The 22,245-nt window shown below is 42.8% G+C and overlaps 2 protein-coding genes across 2 annotated transcripts in view; both read right to left on the bottom strand.

Moving 5' to 3' along the window:
- LOC311127695 (cadherin-17-like) overlaps positions 1 to 15,668 on the bottom strand; it is a gene marked incomplete at its 5' end in the record, with an annotated part of 33,708 nt that extends 18,040 nt beyond the window's left edge. Inside the window, 10 exons of the mRNA XM_084159565.1 lie at positions 2,264 to 2,340; positions 2,680 to 2,892; positions 3,129 to 3,279; positions 4,534 to 4,659; positions 8,790 to 8,986; positions 11,375 to 11,533; positions 12,637 to 12,766; positions 13,567 to 13,701; positions 15,396 to 15,494; positions 15,642 to 15,668. Of these exons, the coding sequence (XP_084015691.1) occupies positions 2,264 to 2,340; positions 2,680 to 2,892; positions 3,129 to 3,279; positions 4,534 to 4,659; positions 8,790 to 8,986; positions 11,375 to 11,533; positions 12,637 to 12,766; positions 13,567 to 13,701; positions 15,396 to 15,494; positions 15,642 to 15,668 (1,314 nt within the window). The remainder of the gene's footprint in view (positions 1 to 2,263; positions 2,341 to 2,679; positions 2,893 to 3,128; positions 3,280 to 4,533; positions 4,660 to 8,789; positions 8,987 to 11,374; positions 11,534 to 12,636; positions 12,767 to 13,566; positions 13,702 to 15,395; positions 15,495 to 15,641) is intronic.
- A 3,407-nt stretch (positions 15,669 to 19,075) lies between these two features.
- LOC311127557 (GTP-binding protein RAD-like) lies at positions 19,076 to 21,857 on the bottom strand. Its single transcript, XM_084159373.1, has 5 exons — positions 21,780 to 21,857; positions 21,099 to 21,464; positions 20,502 to 20,575; positions 20,089 to 20,293; positions 19,076 to 19,924 (listed from the first exon to the last, which is right to left on the bottom strand). The coding sequence occupies exons 2-5, from the start codon at positions 21,451 to 21,453 to the stop codon at positions 19,647 to 19,649; spliced, it is 912 nt and encodes a 303-aa protein (XP_084015499.1). The 5' UTR covers positions 21,454 to 21,464; positions 21,780 to 21,857; the 3' UTR covers positions 19,076 to 19,646.
- Between the last annotated feature and the right edge of the window lie 388 nt (positions 21,858 to 22,245).

The following is a 22,245-nucleotide window of genomic DNA, read 5'->3' as shown; positions in this document are numbered from 1 at the left end:
GAAGAAAGGGAGAGAGGAGGGGGGGATGAGGACAGGGAGAAGAAAAAGATCATGAAGCAGGGGCTACTACATCTGCATTGCTTTCTCTCTGGAGTTTTAGGCTGGGTATCTGTAAAGCACTTTGTGACAACTGCTGATGTAAAAACAGCTTTATAAAATTAATGTGATTGATTGAGAAATAGTTGAAAAGTATATTATTTAGTATTAGATTGATTTAGCTTAGAATATGCACTTTTAGGACTACTCCATTGGTTCCGTTGTTCCTGGCAAACTAAATCAAGTGCATTTCAAAAGTTTTAACATATTTGACATAATCTAGGTTATGTATTTGACCCAGGTCTGGTGTGTGTATGCAGGCGTGTCCCCTGTGGCCCTGTGTTGTTGACCTTCATTCACACACCTCCTATCTCTCTGCTTGGGAGTCCTTTAATCTGCCACTCACTGTGACCCTCCACTGAAGCGGCTGTGTCTCTGATCTGCCTGCCCAGGCTAGAGGGTCGCTGATACCATGGGTCTCACCACTCACCTGCCAGCTCCCTACAAACCCGTTCACATGTTGCTGGAAAAAGCAGGGGCACTCTGGCGTGACCCACTCAAGAGCTTTTTCCACCTCTGTGTGTGTGTGTGTGTGTGTGTGTGTGTGTGTGTGTGTGTGTGTGTGTGTGTGTGTGTGTGTGTGTGTGTGTGTGTGTGTGTGTGTGTGTGTGTGTGTGTGTGTGTGTGTGTGCCATAGTGAAAGAACATGAGCCTGGGGCTGGCATCGACTCAAGAAATGATCGACAGCATTGTTGAGGTGCATAGAGAATCCAAAATGAGAATGGCTGTAAATCTTTTGTCATGGCTTGCACCCAATGAGGAACACACTGGATGACTCTGGAATGACTCTAGAATTTGAAGGCAGGGCACGTCTCCTGTATCTTAACAGTACCTTCTCTCACTCCGAAAGCATCTAAACATAACAAGCACAGTTGGTGTTTACATTGACTTAGTCTAGCACCAGGACAACGAGAGCTTTGTGTGTTCATTGTCACATGTCCCCATCTTAAGATGATGATTTGCTCCCACATCTTTCACGACTATCCTGTCTCCTGCATTATTCAGGAGGTGTGGGTGTAGACTGTTTTCCATTCTGGAACAGTGTGTGAGAAAACGGTCTATCTTTGGCCCGTATACTGCATACCTTGAGGCCAGAGCTAACCCAATGTTGTCTCATAGAGACCTCAGCGGTGACTTCATTATTCATGAGGATCGACTATGGAAAAGACAGCTGGAAACACTGACTGTCCCCAAAGATGCTCTCATAGATCAAAAATAGCCTTTATGTTGAGATTAAGGTCAATTTCATTGGTAGGCTCAGGGACACTCCCCCCGTACCAGAGGAGATGACGACACTGTGCGGCTAATGAGATCTCTTATGAGTCACTTCTGAGGGCTTTTTATTGACAAATTCCAGAACAATGCAGTTCATTTCTGTATTAGAAGGGATGTATTTTTCACTTTTAACAAAGTATTTCATATTTAATCTAAAACTGCTTTTTTGGACCAGTGAGCTCAGACATAATATTGAATATTGCTCAGTGCGATGATTTTTCTATAAAGATGTGAAGTGTTCCGACTGCTGTAAGTGTGAGGGATATCATTTAGAGCTGTCTTATGGCGACGCTGTGGATTTGCCTATTCTATAAATAAAGGATTCTCAAAGGCCTCATCTGAGGCTTACTCAGATTAACTCAGAGAACATTGTCCATTTGGAGCACAATGAGAAAAAACCCTACAATAATATGGTTCCATCTCTACAGATGTAGGATATTAATTTGATCACCCTGTTGCGGGAGAACTTTCCTGCAATGCACGACATTTAAAACGTGTAGTGTATTTGAGGTTTAAAAATGCTTCTGAAATTACCGACTTGATTTTCCCTTATGAAAAATTGCCCATTAATTATAATCCACATAATAATTCACATTTTCTGTTGCTGCAGGATTACTTTCCTGCTGTAGCAAACTGGCTCAAATGATGATCCTACATTTGTATAAGCCTGAGATTAAAGCTCGGATCCCCCTCGAAGCACTCCATCTCGCTCCCCTCTGGGAAATCAAATCAGTGACCTGGAGGGAGAGTTCACACAGCAGCCATCCAACAGAAGAGAAAAATCTAATATATAAGCAGATAGATTTGCAATGAGTGCTCTGAATCACTTCTATCCCCCAAACCCAAACCCCAAATCACAGGTCAGTCCCCTCTTCAGCCTGCGTAAAGGTACCTCGTGTTGAGTGAAGACGGGTGGGTTGTTGTTCTCGTCCTGCACTGTCACAACCACAGTACAGGAGCTGTTTAACCCTGCAAATGAAATCATCATCAGAGAGAGATAGGCTCCATTAGTGAGTCATTTCGTTTGGCATGCCTCTGTCATACTGATGCCCTCAGTCTTAATCATGATCATCAGTCACTGTAGTGTCATATTTAAACAATATTCTCCTCAGAGGATACATCTGCTAGTCTAAAACTCATTTACACTACCACTGCACCCATGTCTACATATCACAATAGGTTACTACTATAGAGTATCTCTGGATTATCTTTACATTGTACTATGCATACATTATCTTTGTGGAAGTAATCCCTCACCCCTCTCCCTAACACCACAGAACCACATTGCCATGCAGTACTGTTGGTCACCTTTAGCGTCCTCAGCAGTGATGGTCAGTGTGTACTGTGGGGCGGCTCCCTCTAGGTTGTCTGCCTGCACTGAGATGACCCCAGAGTCACGGTCCACCCGGAACAAGGCACGAGGGCTCTCTGGGATCTGGCCAACCAGCCGGTAGAAGATCCTCACGTTATCTGTTTTGGGATCATCGTTGTCGGCTGCTTGAACTGTGAGGATTTCCGTCCCTGGGAAAAGAGCAAAGTCCTCACAGATTAGTGTGTGGGCAAAAACAAAAACAGAATTGAACCCTCAAGTGAGAAACATAGAATCCTATTTTGAGCGTACTGATGAATTTCTCCATAGGTTTTTTTTTTTCTGAGTATTTCGTTTTAAGCCTAAACAAAAGGCCTTTGTGATCCAGTTTGTTCCAGAGTTATCTGTAGGAGTGTGTTAAATGAGTGTTCTGAGGGTTGTGCCTCACCCCGTGGGGCGAGCTCCTTGACCACGGTGTGGTACTGTGTGGTAGGGAACGTGGGCCTGTTGTCGTTGGCATCGCCCACCATCACCCTCAGCTCCACAGGCTTGGCGATCTCCCTGCCGTCCGGACGCTCCACCACAATGCTGATCTGGAACTAACAGACAGAGCCACATGGGGTCATGTACTTTCACAAAATGTCCAGATTAAATCTCCCTGTCCGGATGCACAGTGAGACCACAAACAGTCACACTGGAATAACACAGAGCGCCAGCTCTCAGCCTGGAAAGATCTTCATGTTCTGTATTGAACGTGGCACAATTACACACTGGAACATCAGTTTGAGATAAAGCCACAACGATTTTGTATTTATTATTTATTGAGCTTTCTTAGAATAGATGGGGGGATGGGAGGTGTGTGGGGTGTATGAGTGTGAATGTTATTGCTTTTTTTGAGTGCAGATTGCCCCCCTCCCCCCTTTCACTCCAACCTGTCTTTAGAAGATGAAGCCATTAGACTAACCACAGGCAGTGACAGTATGTCCATTGATTCATGGACTGCTATTCAGCTCAAAGCACTGAGCCATTTTGCTTGTATAGCGCCCTCTTTGACAAATCCAGGGATTATTCATCATCTCTGCACCCCGTACAGGCACACAACTCTGTCAACACCAAGCGAAAGGTACTGTACATGTGCATGCATCCCCCTCCTCCTCTCCTCCCTCTTCCCTCCATCAGCTGTACGAGTCACATGTCGCTGACATATGAGTCTCAGTCAGTCAGCGTGGAACCATCTCAATCAGGGAACCTGGACTGCCTCACTCGTGTTGTTTTGTGTGAGGAGGTGTATCGATAGGCTGTGACTCAGTGTGATGCATGCTGGAACATGACAGCTCCATCACGGTAGGTGACAGTCACTGCCAGGCAGGAAGAGAGGTGAAGGAGGGGAGAGGGGGTGTGTCTGGCTTTATAATTACTGTACTATAGGTATAGTTCGGACAGAATAGACTCTCAGAGGGCTTTCTGTAGAAACAGAACATCCAATACAGTGATGGATTTCTCCTTACTTGTGTCAGACCAGTGAGCAGTAAGGTCTCTGGGCAGACATGTTGTTTGCTACTCTGCAGAATGACCCCAAAGTCAACCTGTGCCAAAAAGTGATGTTTATCTAATCCTGTACAGCTTTGGAGCTTAGCTTCTTGGCAAACTCCAGAGGAGGAAAAAAGACACGTTGTGATTTGAGTCATGATCCTCCTTTTCTTGTTTACCCCGATTTTCCTCTGTCCTTACAGTGTACTGTCGTACATCACATGACATTACTCTGCATTCACTGCCCTAACAAGTCTTTACTCTACGATAAAGACAGGGGGTACGATAGATACAATGTGAATGAAAACAGTGTGCCCACTCACCTGGTCCTGAGTCTCTCTGTCTAGTGGGGCGTTGAGAGAGATGACTCCCTCTCTGCTGACAGTGAACAGCATCTCTGGGAATTCCCCCTCCAGGCTGTACTCTACCAGACCCCCACTCCACTTCACCTAGACACAGCACAGGGAAGCAGGGAAGGCACCGAACAGGTCATAAACTGAACATCGTCAATTCAACATTCCCTCTGCACTGCAGGATTGTAGGATTGAGCCCCCCTTCAGCTGTTCTCTCTCTCTCTCTCTCTCTCTCTCTCTCTCTCTCTCTCTCTCTCTCTCTCTCTCTCTCTCTCTCTAGTAAAGCATAGATACCTAGGCTTTACTAGAGAGGGAAACCCTCTCTAGAGACCTCTGGCAAAACAAAAGCTCATCCATGTTGGATGGGGGGAGGGTTCCACTGATTTAAAGCACAGGGCTGGACAGGGAGCTGTATGATTGGCTCAAAGGACCCCATGAAACAGCACCCAAGAAGGAGAGGTGTGCATCTCCTCAACACACTGTCACACTCCACTCCATTGTTTTGGAGATGGCTCCCCAAACACTGAGGCTGTGTATACACAAGACTCTCTTCTCACTACTGCCTTACTCCCAGTGTTATTGTGTTTCAGGGCCTCAGTGCTTTGAAGAGATGTAGTACATAACAACGTGATTAATGACTTGGTTGTTCTAAAAATGGATGAGTAGAGCACACTGTAGCTGATGTAATGTTTTGCTTTCAGTGCTTTTTTAACAGCTTGCAGTGCACGCTCTGTCTTCTATGTCACCTTGTGAATAAGCAGTCTTAAAAGGCAATTCCGCCACTTTTCAACCTCATATTCATTATCTCCAGCACCATACCAGTGTCTGCATATGTGAAAATGGCGTGTTTCTATGATCTGTGGTTAAAAAGATAAGAAGAAAGGTCCTAAAACATTATTCAGTGATTTTCAAAGCCTGCAACGAGATTCTAGACAGAGGGAGGGTATTTTCTTGCTCCCTGCGTCACCGCGCATCTCATGTTTGAAAATCACTCTTTTAAAAATGTTTTCATTTTTTGATTATGTCAACAAAACGTAGAAATGCGTCGTTTTCACATTTGTAGACACTGGTATTGTGCTGGAGATAATGAAATGAGGTTGAAAAGTGGTGGAATTGCCCACAACTTCTGTATTTCTAATAGATCCATTTTGTTTTACAAATCTGACTTACATGTATACGAGGTATGCTCAATGTGGAATTCTCCTGCCTTGATTTAGCCAGAAAATGCCCAAAGATGAGCAATGCTTCTTGAGATCAACAACCAAAGTGCACCTGTATCAATGACATGGGACTGAAGGAAAATATTTGGAAAGAGAAATGCATAATGGAAGAAAAATACATCAGCATAATGCATACGTGTTGCACGACATTTCACTGGGTAGATAAATGACTTTCCATGCTGTTGATAGTAAAGGGCTCCCAGCCATAGTCAGAGTCTTTCAACATGACCCCCCCCATCTGTTTGGTAACAGCACAGCTGTGAGTCCTACCGCCTACATACACATGGTGGTAAATGCAGAGTGGGCGGAGAGAGGCTTTTCCCATCATGTAGGCACAGTCACCAGTGGTGGATTCTACACTGTTAACCCTTTACATGGACATGCAGATGTGGTATTATGTGGTGCCTCTACAATACAAGTTACAGCCTAATTAATTGTGATATAGTAATAGTATGTTGACAAACAGATTCCTACTAAGAAGATGCACTATAAAAAAACATAAGTAATAGCCAATATAATCTTTACATTACAGTATAAAGTAATAATATACATCATGATGCTTTGTGGTCGTTTGTAGCTCTTAGCTCAGTTGGTAGAGCAATGGCGCTTGTGGATAAAAGTGTCTGCTAAATGGCATATATTATTATTATTATTTTGCAATCAGATTTAAAAGAAGCTTATTTTTTTGAGAATCTCAAGAACAGAGTCATCTTGTACTTTAAACCTGGTCCATGCTTTTCTGTCAGCCTCCCACCTCCCTGACCCCGCCTCTGAGCTGTGAAGAGCTCTAGAGCACAACCTCTAGCACATTCTCTCTCTCTCTCTCTCTCTCTCTCTCTCTCTCTCGCTCTCTCACACACACACACATTTATGTTCCGGCAGAGATTTGGAGGATTTGTTTGAGATTTTGCCTGTCCACATTTGGATAGATTTTATTTTAGGTTGGTAAATTGCCATTCAAATCTGCCCACGTTTTGAGTCCACACGTTTTCAGTGGGCGGATGGAGCTGGCGTGAGTGAGAGGAGGAGAGGAGGAGGAGAGGAGGAAGAGGAGGTGGAAGGGAGTTACTGTGGTGACACCCACAGACCACACTGAAATGTAGAAATACACATATTCACAGCAAATCATGACTTTATGTTCTCGAGTTTGCATTACTGTCTTGAGGTCTTAAGCTTGCATTTCTGACAATGTTCCATTGTTGTAAGCACCTATATATAGAAAACAGACTATTGTTTTCCAGACTAATAAATGTTGATAGAAATGCAGAGAAGATTCATACTACTGAGCAGTAACAGAACGTCTAGTTTTCCTCTTTCTGATAATGTCAGATGTTTCCAGTTATTCAAATCAAATCAAATTGTATTTGTCACATACACCTGTTTAGCAGATGTTATTGCGGGTGTAGAGAAATGCTTGTGCTTCTACCTCCGACAGTGCAGTAATATCTAACAAGTAATATCTAACAATTTCACAACATATACCCAATATGGAATTTAATTTAAGAATATATACATAAATGGACAAGCATGCACAGCTTTACACAGCTTTAGTGATTTGGTGCTGATGCAAGCAGTGGGCCGTGTCTAATATTATAAATGTTTAATAACAAGCTAAATGTCAGACTGTAAAGGTGACCAGGTGCAGATACAGAGACACTGGCCCCGCACAGAGCACAGAGACTGATCCCTATTCAATACAACCGCTAAGTCAGAAACAAAGTGTGAGGTTTGATTGAGCAATCTTCGACATTATGGACACATGTAACCAGTGTGAAATGGCTAGCTAGTTAGCGGTGCGCGCTAGTAGCATTTCAATCGGTGACGTCACTCGCTCTGAGACCTTGAAGTAGTTGTTTCCCTTGCTCTGCAAGGGCCGCGGCTTTTGTGGAGCGACGGGTAACGGTGCTTCGAGGGTGACTGTTGACGATGTGTGCAGAGGGTCCCTGGTTCGAGCCCAGGTAGGGGCGAGGAGAGGGACGGAAGCAAAACTGTTACACACACACAAAGACACACCGACAGCGGGAACGGAACCTCAGGCTACCATGACTCAGGCAGGGGAAAGCCTAGGGGTATGAGTGACATTAATAATGCACACCTTGGTTGCTTAGGAAAGCCCGGGAGGGGGACTAAAAAGACAACAACATAACTGCAGTATCCTGATGATTCACCCATTCCTTTACAATGAACAGTCAAATAGAATATCTGAGGAAAGTTCACAGTGTTTGACATTTGTCAGAAAACCCCTTTCCATTCTTCTAGAATAGAGGCAAAGGACACCTGAGTATGTAATGTATGCAGGAATATACAGATATCTCTGTGATTCCTGAAAGCATCACTGTGTGTCACCTGTGAGATGGAGAAGGAGCATGATACTATGTCACCTGTGAGACGGGGGTGGGGTAGGGGCCAGGGAGGTTCTACCTGTGAAATGGGGATGGGGTAGGGGCCAGGGAGGTTCTACCAGTGAAATGGGGTAGGGGCCAGGGAGGTTCTACCTGTGAAATGGGGTAGGGCCAGGGAGGTTCTACCTGTGAAATGGGGTAGGGGCCAGGGAGGTTCTACCTGTGAAATGGGGTAGGGGCCAGGGAGGTTCTACCTGTGAAATGGGGATGGGGTAGGGGCCAGGGAGGTTCTACCTGTGAAATGGGGTAGGGGCCAGGGAGGTTCTACCTGTGAGATGGGGTAGGGGCCAGGGAGGTTCTACCTGTGAAATGGGGATGGGGTAGGGGCCAGGGAGGTTCTACCTGTGAAATGGGGTAGGGGCCAGGGAGGTTCTACCTGTGAAATGGGGGTGGGGTAGGGGCCAGGGAGGTTCTACCTGTGAAATGGGGATGGGGTAGGGGCCAGGGAGGTTCTACCTGTGAAATGGGGTAGGGGCCAGGGAGGTTCTACCTGTGAAATGGGGATGGGGTAGGGGCCAGGGAGGTTCTACCTGTGAAATGGGGATGGGGTAGGGGCCAGGGAGGTTCTACCTGTGAAATGGGGTAGGGGCCAGGGAGGTTCTACCTGTGAGATGGGGATGGGGTAGGGGCCAGGGAGGTTCTCCTGGAGGCGAACTGGGTCTGGTGACGCCCAGGTGTTTCCCGTCACCTCCACCGTCACGATGCCCGTGGAGAAGAAAGCGTTGGGTTTCCCCCCCATGTCCTTCACCATCACTGACAGCTTGTAGCGGCCACACATCTCTGGGTCCAGGGTGGAAGCCCCTGGAACACACACACACATATATCAATATATTACAATCATACATTTAGACAAACACACACAAGAAATCACTGAGGTCAGCAGTAGCATACGTCATGATTATTATCATATATAATGATAACCGGGGGCTGTATGCTATAGGCTATATATAGCAGTTGAATATACAGTAACCACCACAAGTGGGGCAGAATGAAATAACCAAGGGGAGAAATTGGGCTGTTGAATGATTGTGGTGGCATTTTAGGTGTTTAACTGAAAGTGTTTTCCAGTCTGATTTTATAGGATATGTCTCAGTGTCCAGAAACACACAGTTGACCTGTAAAATGTAAAGCCCTGCTTGGTGGCTATAATGGGTCACTTAAATTGAATGGCGGACTGCTACGATCCAGGGAGTCCTGGAGCTGCATTACGTTGTTCACAGACAGCACGTTAAAAAAAGCGGGAAAACATTGTTACAGTTTTTCTCAATTGTTTACACACAAATACTGGTACTTGAGACACAATGACCACAACATGTAACTCATGCACCAACCCCCTGAACCAATTCTGCTAAACTACAAGCACAATTCCTGCTTTACACTCAAATTGCAGTTCTACAACACACTTTTTTCAAAACACTACACACAAATATTTGCATTTGGCACAATTTTCATGCAGAAAATCTCTTGTTTTCACAATGAACACACTGCCATTCAAATATGCACACTGACTCATCACATGGGCAAACACCCGTCACACAGTTTTACAAATAGCAATCAGAGCTTTAGCATAAAAGAGCAACAGGTGAGCTCTTCTGTTTTGGAGCAATGGATGCTAACATTGGAAACAGAGGCAGAGCCAGAGGAGTGAGAGTAAGAGGAGGAGGACGGGGAGGACAAGGACGAGGACGAGGACGAGGAAGGCCAAGGACCGTAATCTCTGATGAGAACCGAGCCACTTTGGTTGATCATGTGGTCAACCATGGTCTAACAATGAGTACAGTAGTACAGTATTGCCTGTGGACTGTTCTGTAGGACTGTAAAAATAAAGTATGTTTCAAGTATTTGGGAAATGTATTTCTACTTTGTATTTACAGCATTTTACTATTTGTTTGGCAGAACTGAAAGATTACCAACACAAGGTGGTCGGAAATGTGTTCCGTCTCCTGAACAGGAAACTGAAATCATGAACATGGTCCTAGAAAATAACGGCATAACATTACGGCAAATACAAAGAAAAATTTTAGAAAACAATGAGATATTTCAAAATATTGATAGGGTAAGCTTATCAACACTGGACCGTGTCTTGCGCAGAAATAATCTCAGGATGAAGCAGGTCTACAGGGTGCCATTTGAATGCAATTCAGAAAGAGTCAAAGAATTGCGATATAACTATGTGCAAGTGTGTCCTATACAATCCCACAATTGATGCATACTCTCAACACTGTATAAATTATACATATTTCAGTATTGTAATCATAATGATTGTGCTTCACAATTGTGACCACTCCATGTCTATTTCTGATATTGTCATGTGTGTTTCAGAGAGTCCTTGAGCTAGAGGTGGCTGCAGTGGAGCACCAGTTCATCTTCATTGATTAGGTTGGATTCAACCTCACAAAAAGACGAAAGAGGGGAAGGAATATGATCGGCCAGCGTGCCATTGTTCAAGTCCCTGGCCAGCGCGGAGGAAACATCACAATGTGTGCAGCAATTACCCACCACGGCGTCATCCATCACCATGCTACCCTTGGCCCCTACAACACCGCCCATCTGATCACATTCCTGGACACCCTACACAACACACTCATTCCACCAGATCAGGTAGATGGCCCAGAGCAGCTCAGGTACGTTGTCATTTGGGACAACGTAAGTTTCCACAGGGCTGCTCTGGTTCGTAACTGGTTCACTGCCCACCCACGCTTTTTAGTTGTTTATCTCCCTCCATATTCTCCATTCCTCAATCCTATTGAGGAATTTTTTTCTGCCTGGAGATGGAAAGTGTATGACCGAAATCCACAAACGCGTATACCTCTTCTCCAAGCTATGGAAGACGCATGTGGAGATATAGCAGCTGATGCTTTTCATGGCTGGAATCGCCATGCTAGGCGATATTTCCCCCGCTGCTTGGCCAGGGAAAACATTGCTTGTGATGTGGATGAGGTGCTGTGGCCAGACCGCAACAGAAGAGAGGATGCAGCATAGTTGTGTTTTTTATATTTATTTTTTTATTTATTTTTTACTGTAACTGTATACATTAAATTCTTCTGTTTTGTATGTAGACCACTGTATGTGCAACTTTGTGTTGGTTGGGAATGGGATGTGACATTGTTTTTGTGGGAAAAATGAGAAAAGTAAGACAATACCATGTAGAATAAAACAGGACAGTTGAGTGAGGGGCCTATAACTCACCGTCCTCAGTGAGTGACACCTCGCCGGTCACAGAGTCTATGAAGAACATGTGACTGGAGGGGATCCTGGGGGTCTGGTCCATCAGGCTGAAGCGCAGGTCAGCATGGGCTGTGTTACGGTCGTCACGGTCAGATGCCCCCACCTGCATGAATGAGATCCCTAGCCAAGAGAAAGATAGACAAGCTTCTGTACAGCTGTGTACATTCAGACTGTGATTTGACTAGTCTATCATAAGCAAGGATGACAATGGCTATTTCTTATAGTGAAACATCCTTACTCAGTTCAAATCCCAGTATTCCTCCTGGACAATCCTGATTTAATTATGATAACCTTCAGACTTTATTCCAACATAATTTTACATAACTTTACATTTGGTAAAAACATGAATTGGTAAACATATTTGTATCTACTGTCGTTCATGTGAATAGAGGCACACTTTATGGGGATATTACTATAACCTCTCAATGTAAAGTCTGCTCTATAATTGCCTGAAGTTCACATCACAATGTTATCAATGGTAACCCACAATCTGTTGGTATGATGCTCACACTCACACAGCTCCCTCCATTTCTTACATTTTACATTTTAGTCATTTAGCAGACACTCTTATCCAGAGTGACTTACAGTTAGTGCATACATTATTTATAAAAAAATTCATACTGACCCCCCGTGGGAATCGAACCCACAACCCTGGCGTTGCAAACACCATGCTCCACCAACTGAGCTACATCCCTGCCGGACATTCCCTCCCCTACCCTGGAACAATTGTGCGCCGCCCCATGGGTCTCCCGGTCGCGGCTGGCTACGACAGAGCCTGGATTCGAACCAGGATCTCTAGTGGCACAGCTAGCGCTGCGATGCAGTGCCTTAGACCACTGCGCCACTCGGGAGAGTGTCTCCCACTCAACCGTGAGTCCCCTCAGTTACATAAATCCAAACGCTTGAGTCATCTCTTACACAAAAACTCAAAGAACTACCCCACAATAGCTCAAGGTCAGACTGTAGTAAGACTCCAATAAAAAAGATGAAGCACATCACCTCTACCTCTAATATATGTCCTTCACTAGAGCCATGTGGTTCGTTCAGGTGATACTATTTCTGTATAAGTCATGAAGATTCAGACAATGCAAACATCACTCATCAGTATGTATTGGGAAATAAACTCATGAATATGTCACAAATTAAAATCCCTTCTGTGAACTCCGGTATTTGTTTTCTCCTGAATGGTGGATGGGCTCTATGTTCTGGCTAGTATAACCAACCTTTCAGAAGTCCCAGCTGCACACTGCCTCTCATGCTCTCCTCGATAAACACAGGCACGTTGTCGTTCTTGTCAATGACGCATACTTCCACCATAAAGCTCTGAGACTGCAAGGATACTGTGAAGGACACCTGTGATGAGCACACAAGGTTTCAAGCGCTTAGTACCTAATCGTGCCCCTCATAACACGCTAAAGATGTCTTCAATGCTATATGAAGACATTGTAGTCTCTCACTTTTACATATACAGTATTTCTCACCAATCTGCTCCAAACTAAAATTTTTACATTTTATTAGGCAGAGATCTAAATTAAGCATGGAGGTAATAGCATTCTTTCACTCAGGCTGCTACTCAAATGGCCAATATTGACTTCCTAATTTAGGTCTATCTTCCGTTCCTGTAGTGACTGGCTATGCCTGTCACGCAATCCTGGGATAACGTGGGTGACATTACTTGACTTCCTGTACTAATTATTTTCTCGAGTGGCAATTACAGCTGAGAAGCTGGGGGGAAAAACTCACTTCCAGTTTAAAGTAAATGCAACTGTAAGTATGAAGGGCAAATATAAGTTAATTAAGACAAATACGGTAGCCTAAAGATCTAATTTGATTGTAATTAACTAAGGATATTGTGTCTCATTTGATGTTGCTAGACAGTACATTGTTTGAGGACAAGCCAGAGATAATACACACCAATCAAAACAAATCATTGCAATATATTGTATTCAATTTGATGGTATTTTTGATGAGGATGATTACAATATCGTTCCATCCATGCAATCTCATAGGTCACCTTGTGTTCCATCTTTGCCAATGGTCATAATAACCGCATGGATGATTAATCACGAATTGTGATGTATTGTAAACTTAATCATGTATCGTAAACATATCACTACATGCATAGATAATGCCATAAATGTGTGACTGTCAACCTGCAGAGAGTAAGATGGCTGCTTCTCTCTGTCCAGAGGCTTCAGGGCATAAAGGAATCCTGCCTCAACTCCAAAGATCCCCTCATCGTCCCCTTTCACCACAACGTCAGTGTAGGTAGCTGGGAGGTCAGGGAGCTGTGTTGGACAAGGACAAGAATATTAATTCAATCTACAATTCCCTCTTCAATACAATTAGACTTTAACTTTAGTATTCTCGGCAAGAGTCACATGTGCAGCTAAAATAAAACTTCTAGTTACTGTGTGTGGGCAAATGTTGACCTTTTACATCAAAGTTGAGAGGATAACTGTATGTCACTGCAAGCACAGGAGATCTCTGGGCCTTGTGTAATGTCTTTTTGCTCTGCTCATATAAAGTCAATTGATCATTCACCCATTCTATGATGTGTAAATGGATGAATATGTGTATGTATAGCTCCATCTGGCAATCCTTTTGAATCTTTTGAGTGAGCGGTTATGTGTCATAATGAACGTTGACATTTCCCCCCTTATGGAAAACTTGTTCACCGCTGACAGTTTGTTCTCAAGGGTGTCACAAGCTGCTGGCAGAGGGGCAGTCACAAAACAGACGCCCTCTGGTCCAGACCCACAATGCCAGTGTCTGGCCCGGCCATGGTCAGGTATGAATGGGTATCCTAGTCATGTACTGTGTGACTGTCTATCGTAGAGGACTGTCATGGAGCCTGGCCTGGCACGGTGTGACTGTGGCATGGTTAGAGCAGCCTATGAAACAGGAGCATGCTGGTGATCTCGTGCCACTCAGCGCTGCATGTTTTACGGCTTCACATACCACATAGCAACTGGCTCTCAGCTGCCAAAGCCGTGCCAATGATCTCAGCATGTGTTCAACTCCTGAGAACCTAACACTTTGATTTGGTCTGGGATACTTCTTTCTTGACTGCTCCATAACCTCATTTTAGACCAACAGGCTGCAAAGTCTATATTTAAGGCTATGCAGTGGTTGACAAAGTAGCTAATCGTTCACACCAAACATTCTTCTCTTGTCATGAATCTAATGTGTTGACATGAAATGCAAATGTTTTCATGACAGAAATGTATCTTTTTCATTCTTACATTCATGTTATGATTTTAAAAAACAGCTATCATGTGCCAGAGCAGGATACCTGAGAAGTTCAGAGCCGTTCAAATAGTAAAGCTGGTGAGAAAACAACTCTGACTCATAGACCTGACTGTCAGTGCCATTTCTGCTCAAGAACACACATTTTAAAGTAATAATGTTGTCCTTTCCACCCTAACACAAAGTAGTGCCAATTATCCGATCTCCACCATGTCCGCCATTAGAGTGAATCTGAGGTATGTTTTGATCATACATCATGCAAAAGGGAAGAACATTGACTGGACCACGCATTTAATTTGACAGCTTCAAAAGGCCTTCAATTACAGTGTCAAACACATGCTCTGCCAGGACAAACCTGATGATTTCTAAGTGAAGAAAAGAATCCTCCTGCCATGGATGCAGGGCTGGCGCTCCAATTTTTGAACAGACAGCCAGAGGCGCTCCAATTTTTGTTTAGTGATGAGGGAGCTGTGCGGGAGTAGCTCCGGTATAATTATATCTTGAGCGCTGAATGCAATGCAACAGCAAAACTTTTTATGGCTCTTCTCCCTCTTTTACTTGCATACAGCCATTAATACATCAATATCAGCAGGACCAGGGTATGATGCATCACACAGACTGGCAGCAATATGGAGATAATTATTCCTTAATTATTATTTCCCAATAAGCAAGCTGCTTTGTTGTAAATGTTTTATTTTTTGCATAAATGGTCAAATTAACTGAAAAGTCTTACCTTAGCCAGGTACCATGGGAAAATACCATCATAGTTTTCAGGGACGCCAATTTTAAGATTGGCCCCTGAGCACTGTGCGGGAGTCTGAAGTACCACCAACTACAAAAATCCAAGGAGACAAAAGACAGCATGAATTTCAATCATTTAGTTGAGGTTTGTTTTCACATAAATAGTATATAAAAATCATAATAATCTCAGATTGCTATAATAACCTGTGAAGGCCACATTCAAAGGAAGCATACTTACAGTCAGTGTAATGATAAAGATGGACATAACTTATCTTCCAGTCATGTGTTTCTGTAACTGTATATCTGTAAATGCAGGATGCACAACATTTCCAGTCAAACAGTGGTTATTTTTTACCTTTGGGAACACATGGTTTCTATGATTTCTGTCTTGTTATGGATTGATTCTCACTGTTATGAAGCAGAGAAAGAAAGATGGAGAAAGAGAAAGAGAAAGAGAGAAAAAACCCAGTGTGAATGCTGCATGTGCAACTTATTCTATTTTAATAATATAAAAAATATATATATAAAAAAATAGACCTGCCAATCTGCAGAATCAACCAACTTAAAAATGTAAATACAACTTCAATAGGCCTACACCTGTGCAAGACAATGTTGCATTTAAATGGCTGTTAGGTTAAATATATACTCAGTAGCCACAGGCAGTAGGCCTACATGGTACATTAATGTCTCATCACATTCACAGACTTAAAAGCGGAATGCACCCTGCAACCTGGACTCAGGGGTAGACGTAATATAGTACATTTAAATCTGGGTCACTTAAATTAGTATGATATGTTACGAATTACAATTCGTATATGTTACAAATTACAATTTGTATGATATGTTATGAATTCTAATTTGTTTTGGCTAATGTTAGCTAGGTGGCTAACACTAACGTTAGCTATGTGTCTAACATTAGCTAGGTTAGGGGTTAAGGTTAGGAGTTAGGTTAAAGGGTTAGGGGAAGGGTTAGCTAACATGCTAAGTAGTTGCAAAGTCGCAAAAAAGTAGTAAGTAGTTGCAAAGTTATACACCCGACCAACCACCCTCCTTTAGTTTTTGCCTTAAGTAACCTTCTGTCTTATGTAACCATACTGAAACCATCCTATTTTGAGTGTACTATGGTACATCTAGTCTATGAGAGCAGGCTGCACTCTGTTTCCCAGGACATGATTACACCTGCGACACAAAACAGCCTAGCAATTAATTGTTCTCTCTATAACAAGAATATTATGACTTTATAGTATGTCTTATATGGTCACAAAAGACAAGGCAATTGGCACAAGAAAGAGTTAATGATGAGATTTGGCACTCCAGTAAATCCCCCCAAAATAAAATAATGCTGGGCACAGGTCGCGGGAACCTCTGTACCTCGCTGATGGCCCATCGCGCCGCAAACTACAATTCACAACACCCATTGGCCATTCGCTTGCAACAATATTTACATGTCTTATTATGATTTACAAAGACCGGCGAATGAAAACAATCTCACTCTCTGAACCTCAACCTGTAGGCCAGAATAAGAGCCTATACCTCACAAAAACTGAATGAATGATTGGCAAACATTACTTATTTACCTAACACTCCACGATCATTTTTGCAATTACATTTTCATTCGAAAACGTTCTATTTATTGTGTCTTACCTTCTCTCAATCATGTGCGTGTTCTCTATGAAGGAGGGAGAACGGTTTGAATAGTGTGGAAAAACGAAGTGCGTTTGCACGCCTCTCCAGTTTAATGTTTGACTACCTTGTTTCCTTCCAATAATGATGTTGGTCAACAAGACTCCAGTCCACTGAACAATCTATGAATGAATATTTATGAGGACATAAATCAAATAACAAGGTCTGTTTTATATACGGTACCAGTCAAACGTTTGGACACACCTACTCATTCAAGGGTTTTTCTTTATTTTTACTATTTTCTACATTGTAGCATAATAGTGAAGACATCAAAACTATGAAATAACACATATGGAATCATGTAGTAACCAAAAAAGTGTTAAACAAATCAAAATATATTTTTTATTTTAGATTCTTCAAAGTAGCCACCCTTTGCCTTGATGACAGCTTTGCACACTCATGGCATTCTCTCAACCAGCTTCATGAGGTAGTCACCTGGAATGCATTTCAATTAACAGGTGTGCCTTCTTAACAGTTAATTTGTGGAATTTCTTTCCTTCTTAATGCATTTGAGCCAATCAGATGTGTTGTGACAAGGTAGGTGGGGTATACAGAAGATAGCCCTATTTGGTAAAAGACCAAGTCTATATTATGGCAAGAACAGCTCAAATAAGCAAAGAGAAACAACAGTCCGTCATTACTTTAAGAAATGAAGGTCAGTCAATCTGGAAAATGTCAAGAACTTTGAAAGTTTCTTCAAGTGCAGTCGCAAAAACCATCAAGCGCTATGATGAAACTGGCTCTCATGAGGACCACCACACGAATGGAAGACCCAGAGTTACCTCTGCTGCAGAGGATAAATTCATTAGAGTTAACTACACCTCAGATTGCAGCCCAAATAAATGCTTCACAGAGTTCAAGTAAAAGACACATCTCAACATCAACTGTTCAGAGGAGACTGTGTGAATCAGGCCTTCATGGTCGAATTGCTGCAAAGAAACCACTACTAATAATATATAATAATAATAATAATATGCCATTTAGCAGACGCTTTTATCTAAAGCGACTTACAGTCATGTGTGCATACATTTTTACATATGGTACACCAATAAGAAGAAGAGACTTGCTTGGGCCAAGAAACACGAGCAATGGACATTAGACCGGTGGAAATCTGTCCTTTAGTCTGATGAGTCCAAATTTGAGATTTTTGGTTCCAATCGCCGTGTCTTTGAGAGACGCAGAGTAGGTGAACAGATGATCTCCGCATGTGTGGTTCCCACCATGAAGCATAGAGGAGGAGGTGTGATGGTGTGGGGGTGCTTTACTGGTGACACTGTCGGTGAGTTATTTAGAATTCAAGTCACACTTAACCAGCATGGCTACCACAGCATTCTGCAGCGATACGCCATCCCATCTGGTTTGGGCTTAGTGGTACTATCATTTGTATTTTAACAGGACAATGACCCAGAACACACCTCCAGGCTGTGTAAGGGCTATTTGACCAAGGAGAGTGATGGAGTGCTGCATCAGATGACCTGGCCTCCACAATCACCCAACCTCAACCCAATTGAGATGGTTTGGGATGAAGAAAAATAACTTCAAGACTGTTGGAAAAGCATTCCTCATGAAGCTGGTTGAGAGAATGCCAAGAGTGTGCAAAGCTGTCATCAAGGCAAAGGGTGGCTACTTTGAAGAATCGAAAATATAACATATATATTTGGATTTGTTTAACACTTTTTTGGTTATTACATGATTTTTTGATGTCTTCACTATTATGCTACAATGTAGAAAATAGTACAAATAAAGAAAAACCCTTGAAAGAGTAGGTGTCCAAACCTTTGACTGGTACTTTCGTTTTTGGTGTAACCTAATTGTTTTACGATCTGGGTAAGAAAAGATATGGAATATTTGTATTTCTTTTTTTTATTAAAAAAAATCAAATGTAAACATAACAAAATTATTGAATATTAAAATGAAGTGCAAATCAACTATATTTAAAACAAAACGTTAAATTCACATGACAAATATAACTTATTATTGCTTTCTTCATTCACATCTGGACTGAAGGTTAGGACAATAGAATCATATATTTTTCCAAAACCTGGCCTAACCCCCATTACACATTGTTCCTCTCCTCAGTATCATGGCCAAAGTACGAACCTGCGTACCCAGTTTCAAGTAAAAATGACTCCAGGTGACAGAATGCAGGGAAATCACTCATAGGGCTTACAGTTCCATTGCTTTTCAGGACAGTGTACCATCATGTAATCTTTCATGAGGGCTATATACAACACGACCAACACTACATGCAGTAGAACCAAACACACTGTCCCCCATTATCAAGGCAATCTTACAACTCATGGTTGAAAATAACAAGCCTTTGTGGATTGAATATACATACACAAGAAGTATCAACAGCTATACATAAGGCAGACAAAAAAATTAAATAATGAAACTTCAAAAGCCAGATCATTATCATGGACATGTCTGTTGTATTTAATTAATATAATAAAATATATAATTTCTGTACAGCTCTATCAGTCCTTGGGGTTAGTGTTAAAAACACACAGCGTCTGGTCTTGAAGGCCAAAGAGAAAACAGCAGTCCAGATACTATACTCTCAGAGGACCGAAAGGTCATGGCAGGACTTGGACTTCTGTCTGAAGGCCATCTTCTTGTTCTTCCGGGCCACCATACGGCCCAGGAAACGCTTGGCCTTCTTGCCGATGCTCTCGCGTCGTTTGCAGTTGGCCATACGGCGAGCGTTCTCCTCCTTGCTGTCTTTGCGAAGGCGGATCTGCCGGACGATGCCCTCGAACAGGTCCCTGACATTGTGGTGGAGATTGGCTGAGGTCTCGATGAACTTGCAGTCAAACACCACAGCGCAGGCGCTGCCCTCTGCCAAAAAAAGGAGGGGAGGCGCAGGTGAGAATCTATAGTGTTCCATGGGGACAGTGACTTCACCCTCATCATTATGCCTTTGCATAACACCTTTATACTAGCTTTAACTATAGCAGTAATTCTAAAATAAGTAGCACTAGGCAAAGATCACTGTCACTTACCATCCACAGAGACTTCTCTGGACCGCACCAGATCGCTCTTATTTCCAACAAGGATGATGGGAATGTTCTCAGTCTGGCGAGCTCTGCGTAGCTGGATGCGTAGCTCTGACGCCTTCTCAAAGCTGGACTTGTCTGTCACTGAGTAGACGATAATGTAGGCGTCACCTATCCTCATGCACTGTTCCTTCAGCCACTGACTGTTATCCTGAAGGCGAAGAGAAATATAATTACATTAGTTACATTGCTTATCTAATCAAAAGCTACAGGTGCTCAAATTAAAGTTATTATAGTGATATATGATATTATACATCAGCATTAGAGCACTACGCAGTACATCAAATGATATGCTATGACTAAGACCAATTTTACTGAGGGTCAAACTGAAATTGCATCATTTGCATTATATGCCTCACCTGTTCCCAAATGTCGTACAACAAGATGGACGCCTCCTCCTCGTCCACCTCGAACGATCTGTCATATGTGTTTCCTGAAACAAAAGCAAGCAGACAGATAAATACTCCTGGCCACAATGTTATAAACCCACTAACTGGGTAAAGTGTGAGGTCTCACTCACTATTGCCCATTTCTATTTCCCATTTCATGATGCCTTTAGTACAGCTTATTAACTCTCAATTAACCTATATCTGTGATGGGTATTACAGTGCATTACTGTCTCCTTCCCTCAGTCAATGATTTTCATATCTCCCATCCACTATCTCTGTGGCTGTATATGTCAACAGCAGTACTTTGATATGTGTGACGCCTTACTGACTGGATGGAAATAAGCAATAATCAATGTTCTTCAGCCTGTGTGCCAAGATTATATGGAAACCAAATCCTATATTTACTTAGTTTGGAGCCTATGTGCATTAGCTTTAATGGGGTGCTGAGAACAGCCACAGTCAAACAGTTATTTTCTTTGTTTTGATAACGTATTTCATTGTAGTGTATTTTCAATGCCATATAAACTTCAACACCATCATCATCAGTAATGGTCATCAGACACTCACCTGTCTCGTCGCAGTCGTGACCATCCTCGACTCCACCGAAAATACGTGCCAGGCTAGACTTTCCGACACCCTGCTCGCCGAGGAGAACCACCTTGTACACCTGTCCCCCGGAGTCGCTGCCGGAGGAGATAACGGAATCGGACGAGTCCGATACACAGCTGTCTCGGTAAGGCTCCCCGGGGGTGTAGGACGTGCAGCGCATGAGGTTGGACAGCTCTCCAGTTTGCGCCTTGCGCATCTCGCGGTCATCCACCGGCATGCTTCTTCTGTGCAGGTTCTGCAGGTGCATGGGAAACGGCATGCTCCCTCTCCTTTTGTCCATGTTCCGCAATTTGTCACCTTTATTCAAAGTCATTACTTTTTTGTCTGTGAAATAGATGCGCTCTTTAGTAAGATTCTGCTGTTAACATGAAAAGCAGCCAACTCTGACAAAGAATGCATTTCTCATTACTTTTTTTATCCTTTATTAGGCCTCAACTTATATGAACTTTTGTGTATTTATTATTTGAACAAATACATTTAAGACAATAATGTGCTTGTATCCTATAATATTAATTAAGATTTGATTGAGCATTGAGCAATGTTAAAATTGAAGTTGAACTAAAATGATTTGAAATTGCCATAGCCTAATTAATGTATTATCACGACTGCAAAATCATTCAATTCCATAAACAAACTTACATTTGATGTGCGTCTGAGGTATTCCAAAATACTGAACCAGGCAATCCACTTTTCGTTAGCGTCGTTACTCAATGAAGGGAAGTTTCGGTTTGATCCGTGAACAGAACGGATCCCCATATTTATCTAGTAGCCGAGCGAGTGACGTCACCATGAGGCAGGGTTTGCCTCTGATAGTCACGTCTCTTCTTATTATAGTAGTAGTACGTAACATCATGCCAGGGAGGGAGGAGAGGGAGTGAGGACCGCTCCACAGAGACGTGATTGAAAATGATGCGCGGGCGGGCTAAGGGATTCTCCCGTCCTGCAATGCAATGCCATGATGCCACTGATGTAATTATTTTGCCGAGTAATTCGCCCATTTACTCTCAATAAGTTATAGCCTACCTGCGTTGAAGGGGTAGGCTAACTAGCATAGTTTTAACAACAGTTGGCCCATAGCCATGGAGAGTTGGCCTGACACGGTTTC

The sequence above is a fragment of the Coregonus lavaretus genome, assembly GCF_964263955.1.
Source record: "Coregonus lavaretus genome assembly, chromosome: 4".
NCBI classification, from domain to species: domain Eukaryota; kingdom Metazoa; phylum Chordata; class Actinopteri; order Salmoniformes; family Salmonidae; genus Coregonus; species Coregonus lavaretus.
This window is presented reverse-complemented; position numbering and strand designations above follow the sequence as displayed.

What these genes read in the sequence shown, in the direction of transcription:
- LOC311127557 (XM_084159373.1), bottom strand. Translation starts at nt 21,453, where the DNA reads ATGACTTTGAATAAAGGTGACAAATTGCGGAACATGGACAAAAGGAGA. An exon ending in TCACGACTGCGACGAGACAG is followed by an intron (nt 20,576 to 21,098) that starts GTGAGTGTCTGA and finishes CTTTTGTTTCAG; the next exon opens with GAAACACATATGACAGATCG. An exon ending in TGTACGACATTTGGGAACAG is followed by an intron (nt 20,294 to 20,501) that starts GTGAGGCATATA and finishes CTTCGCCTTCAG; the next exon opens with GATAACAGTCAGTGGCTGAA.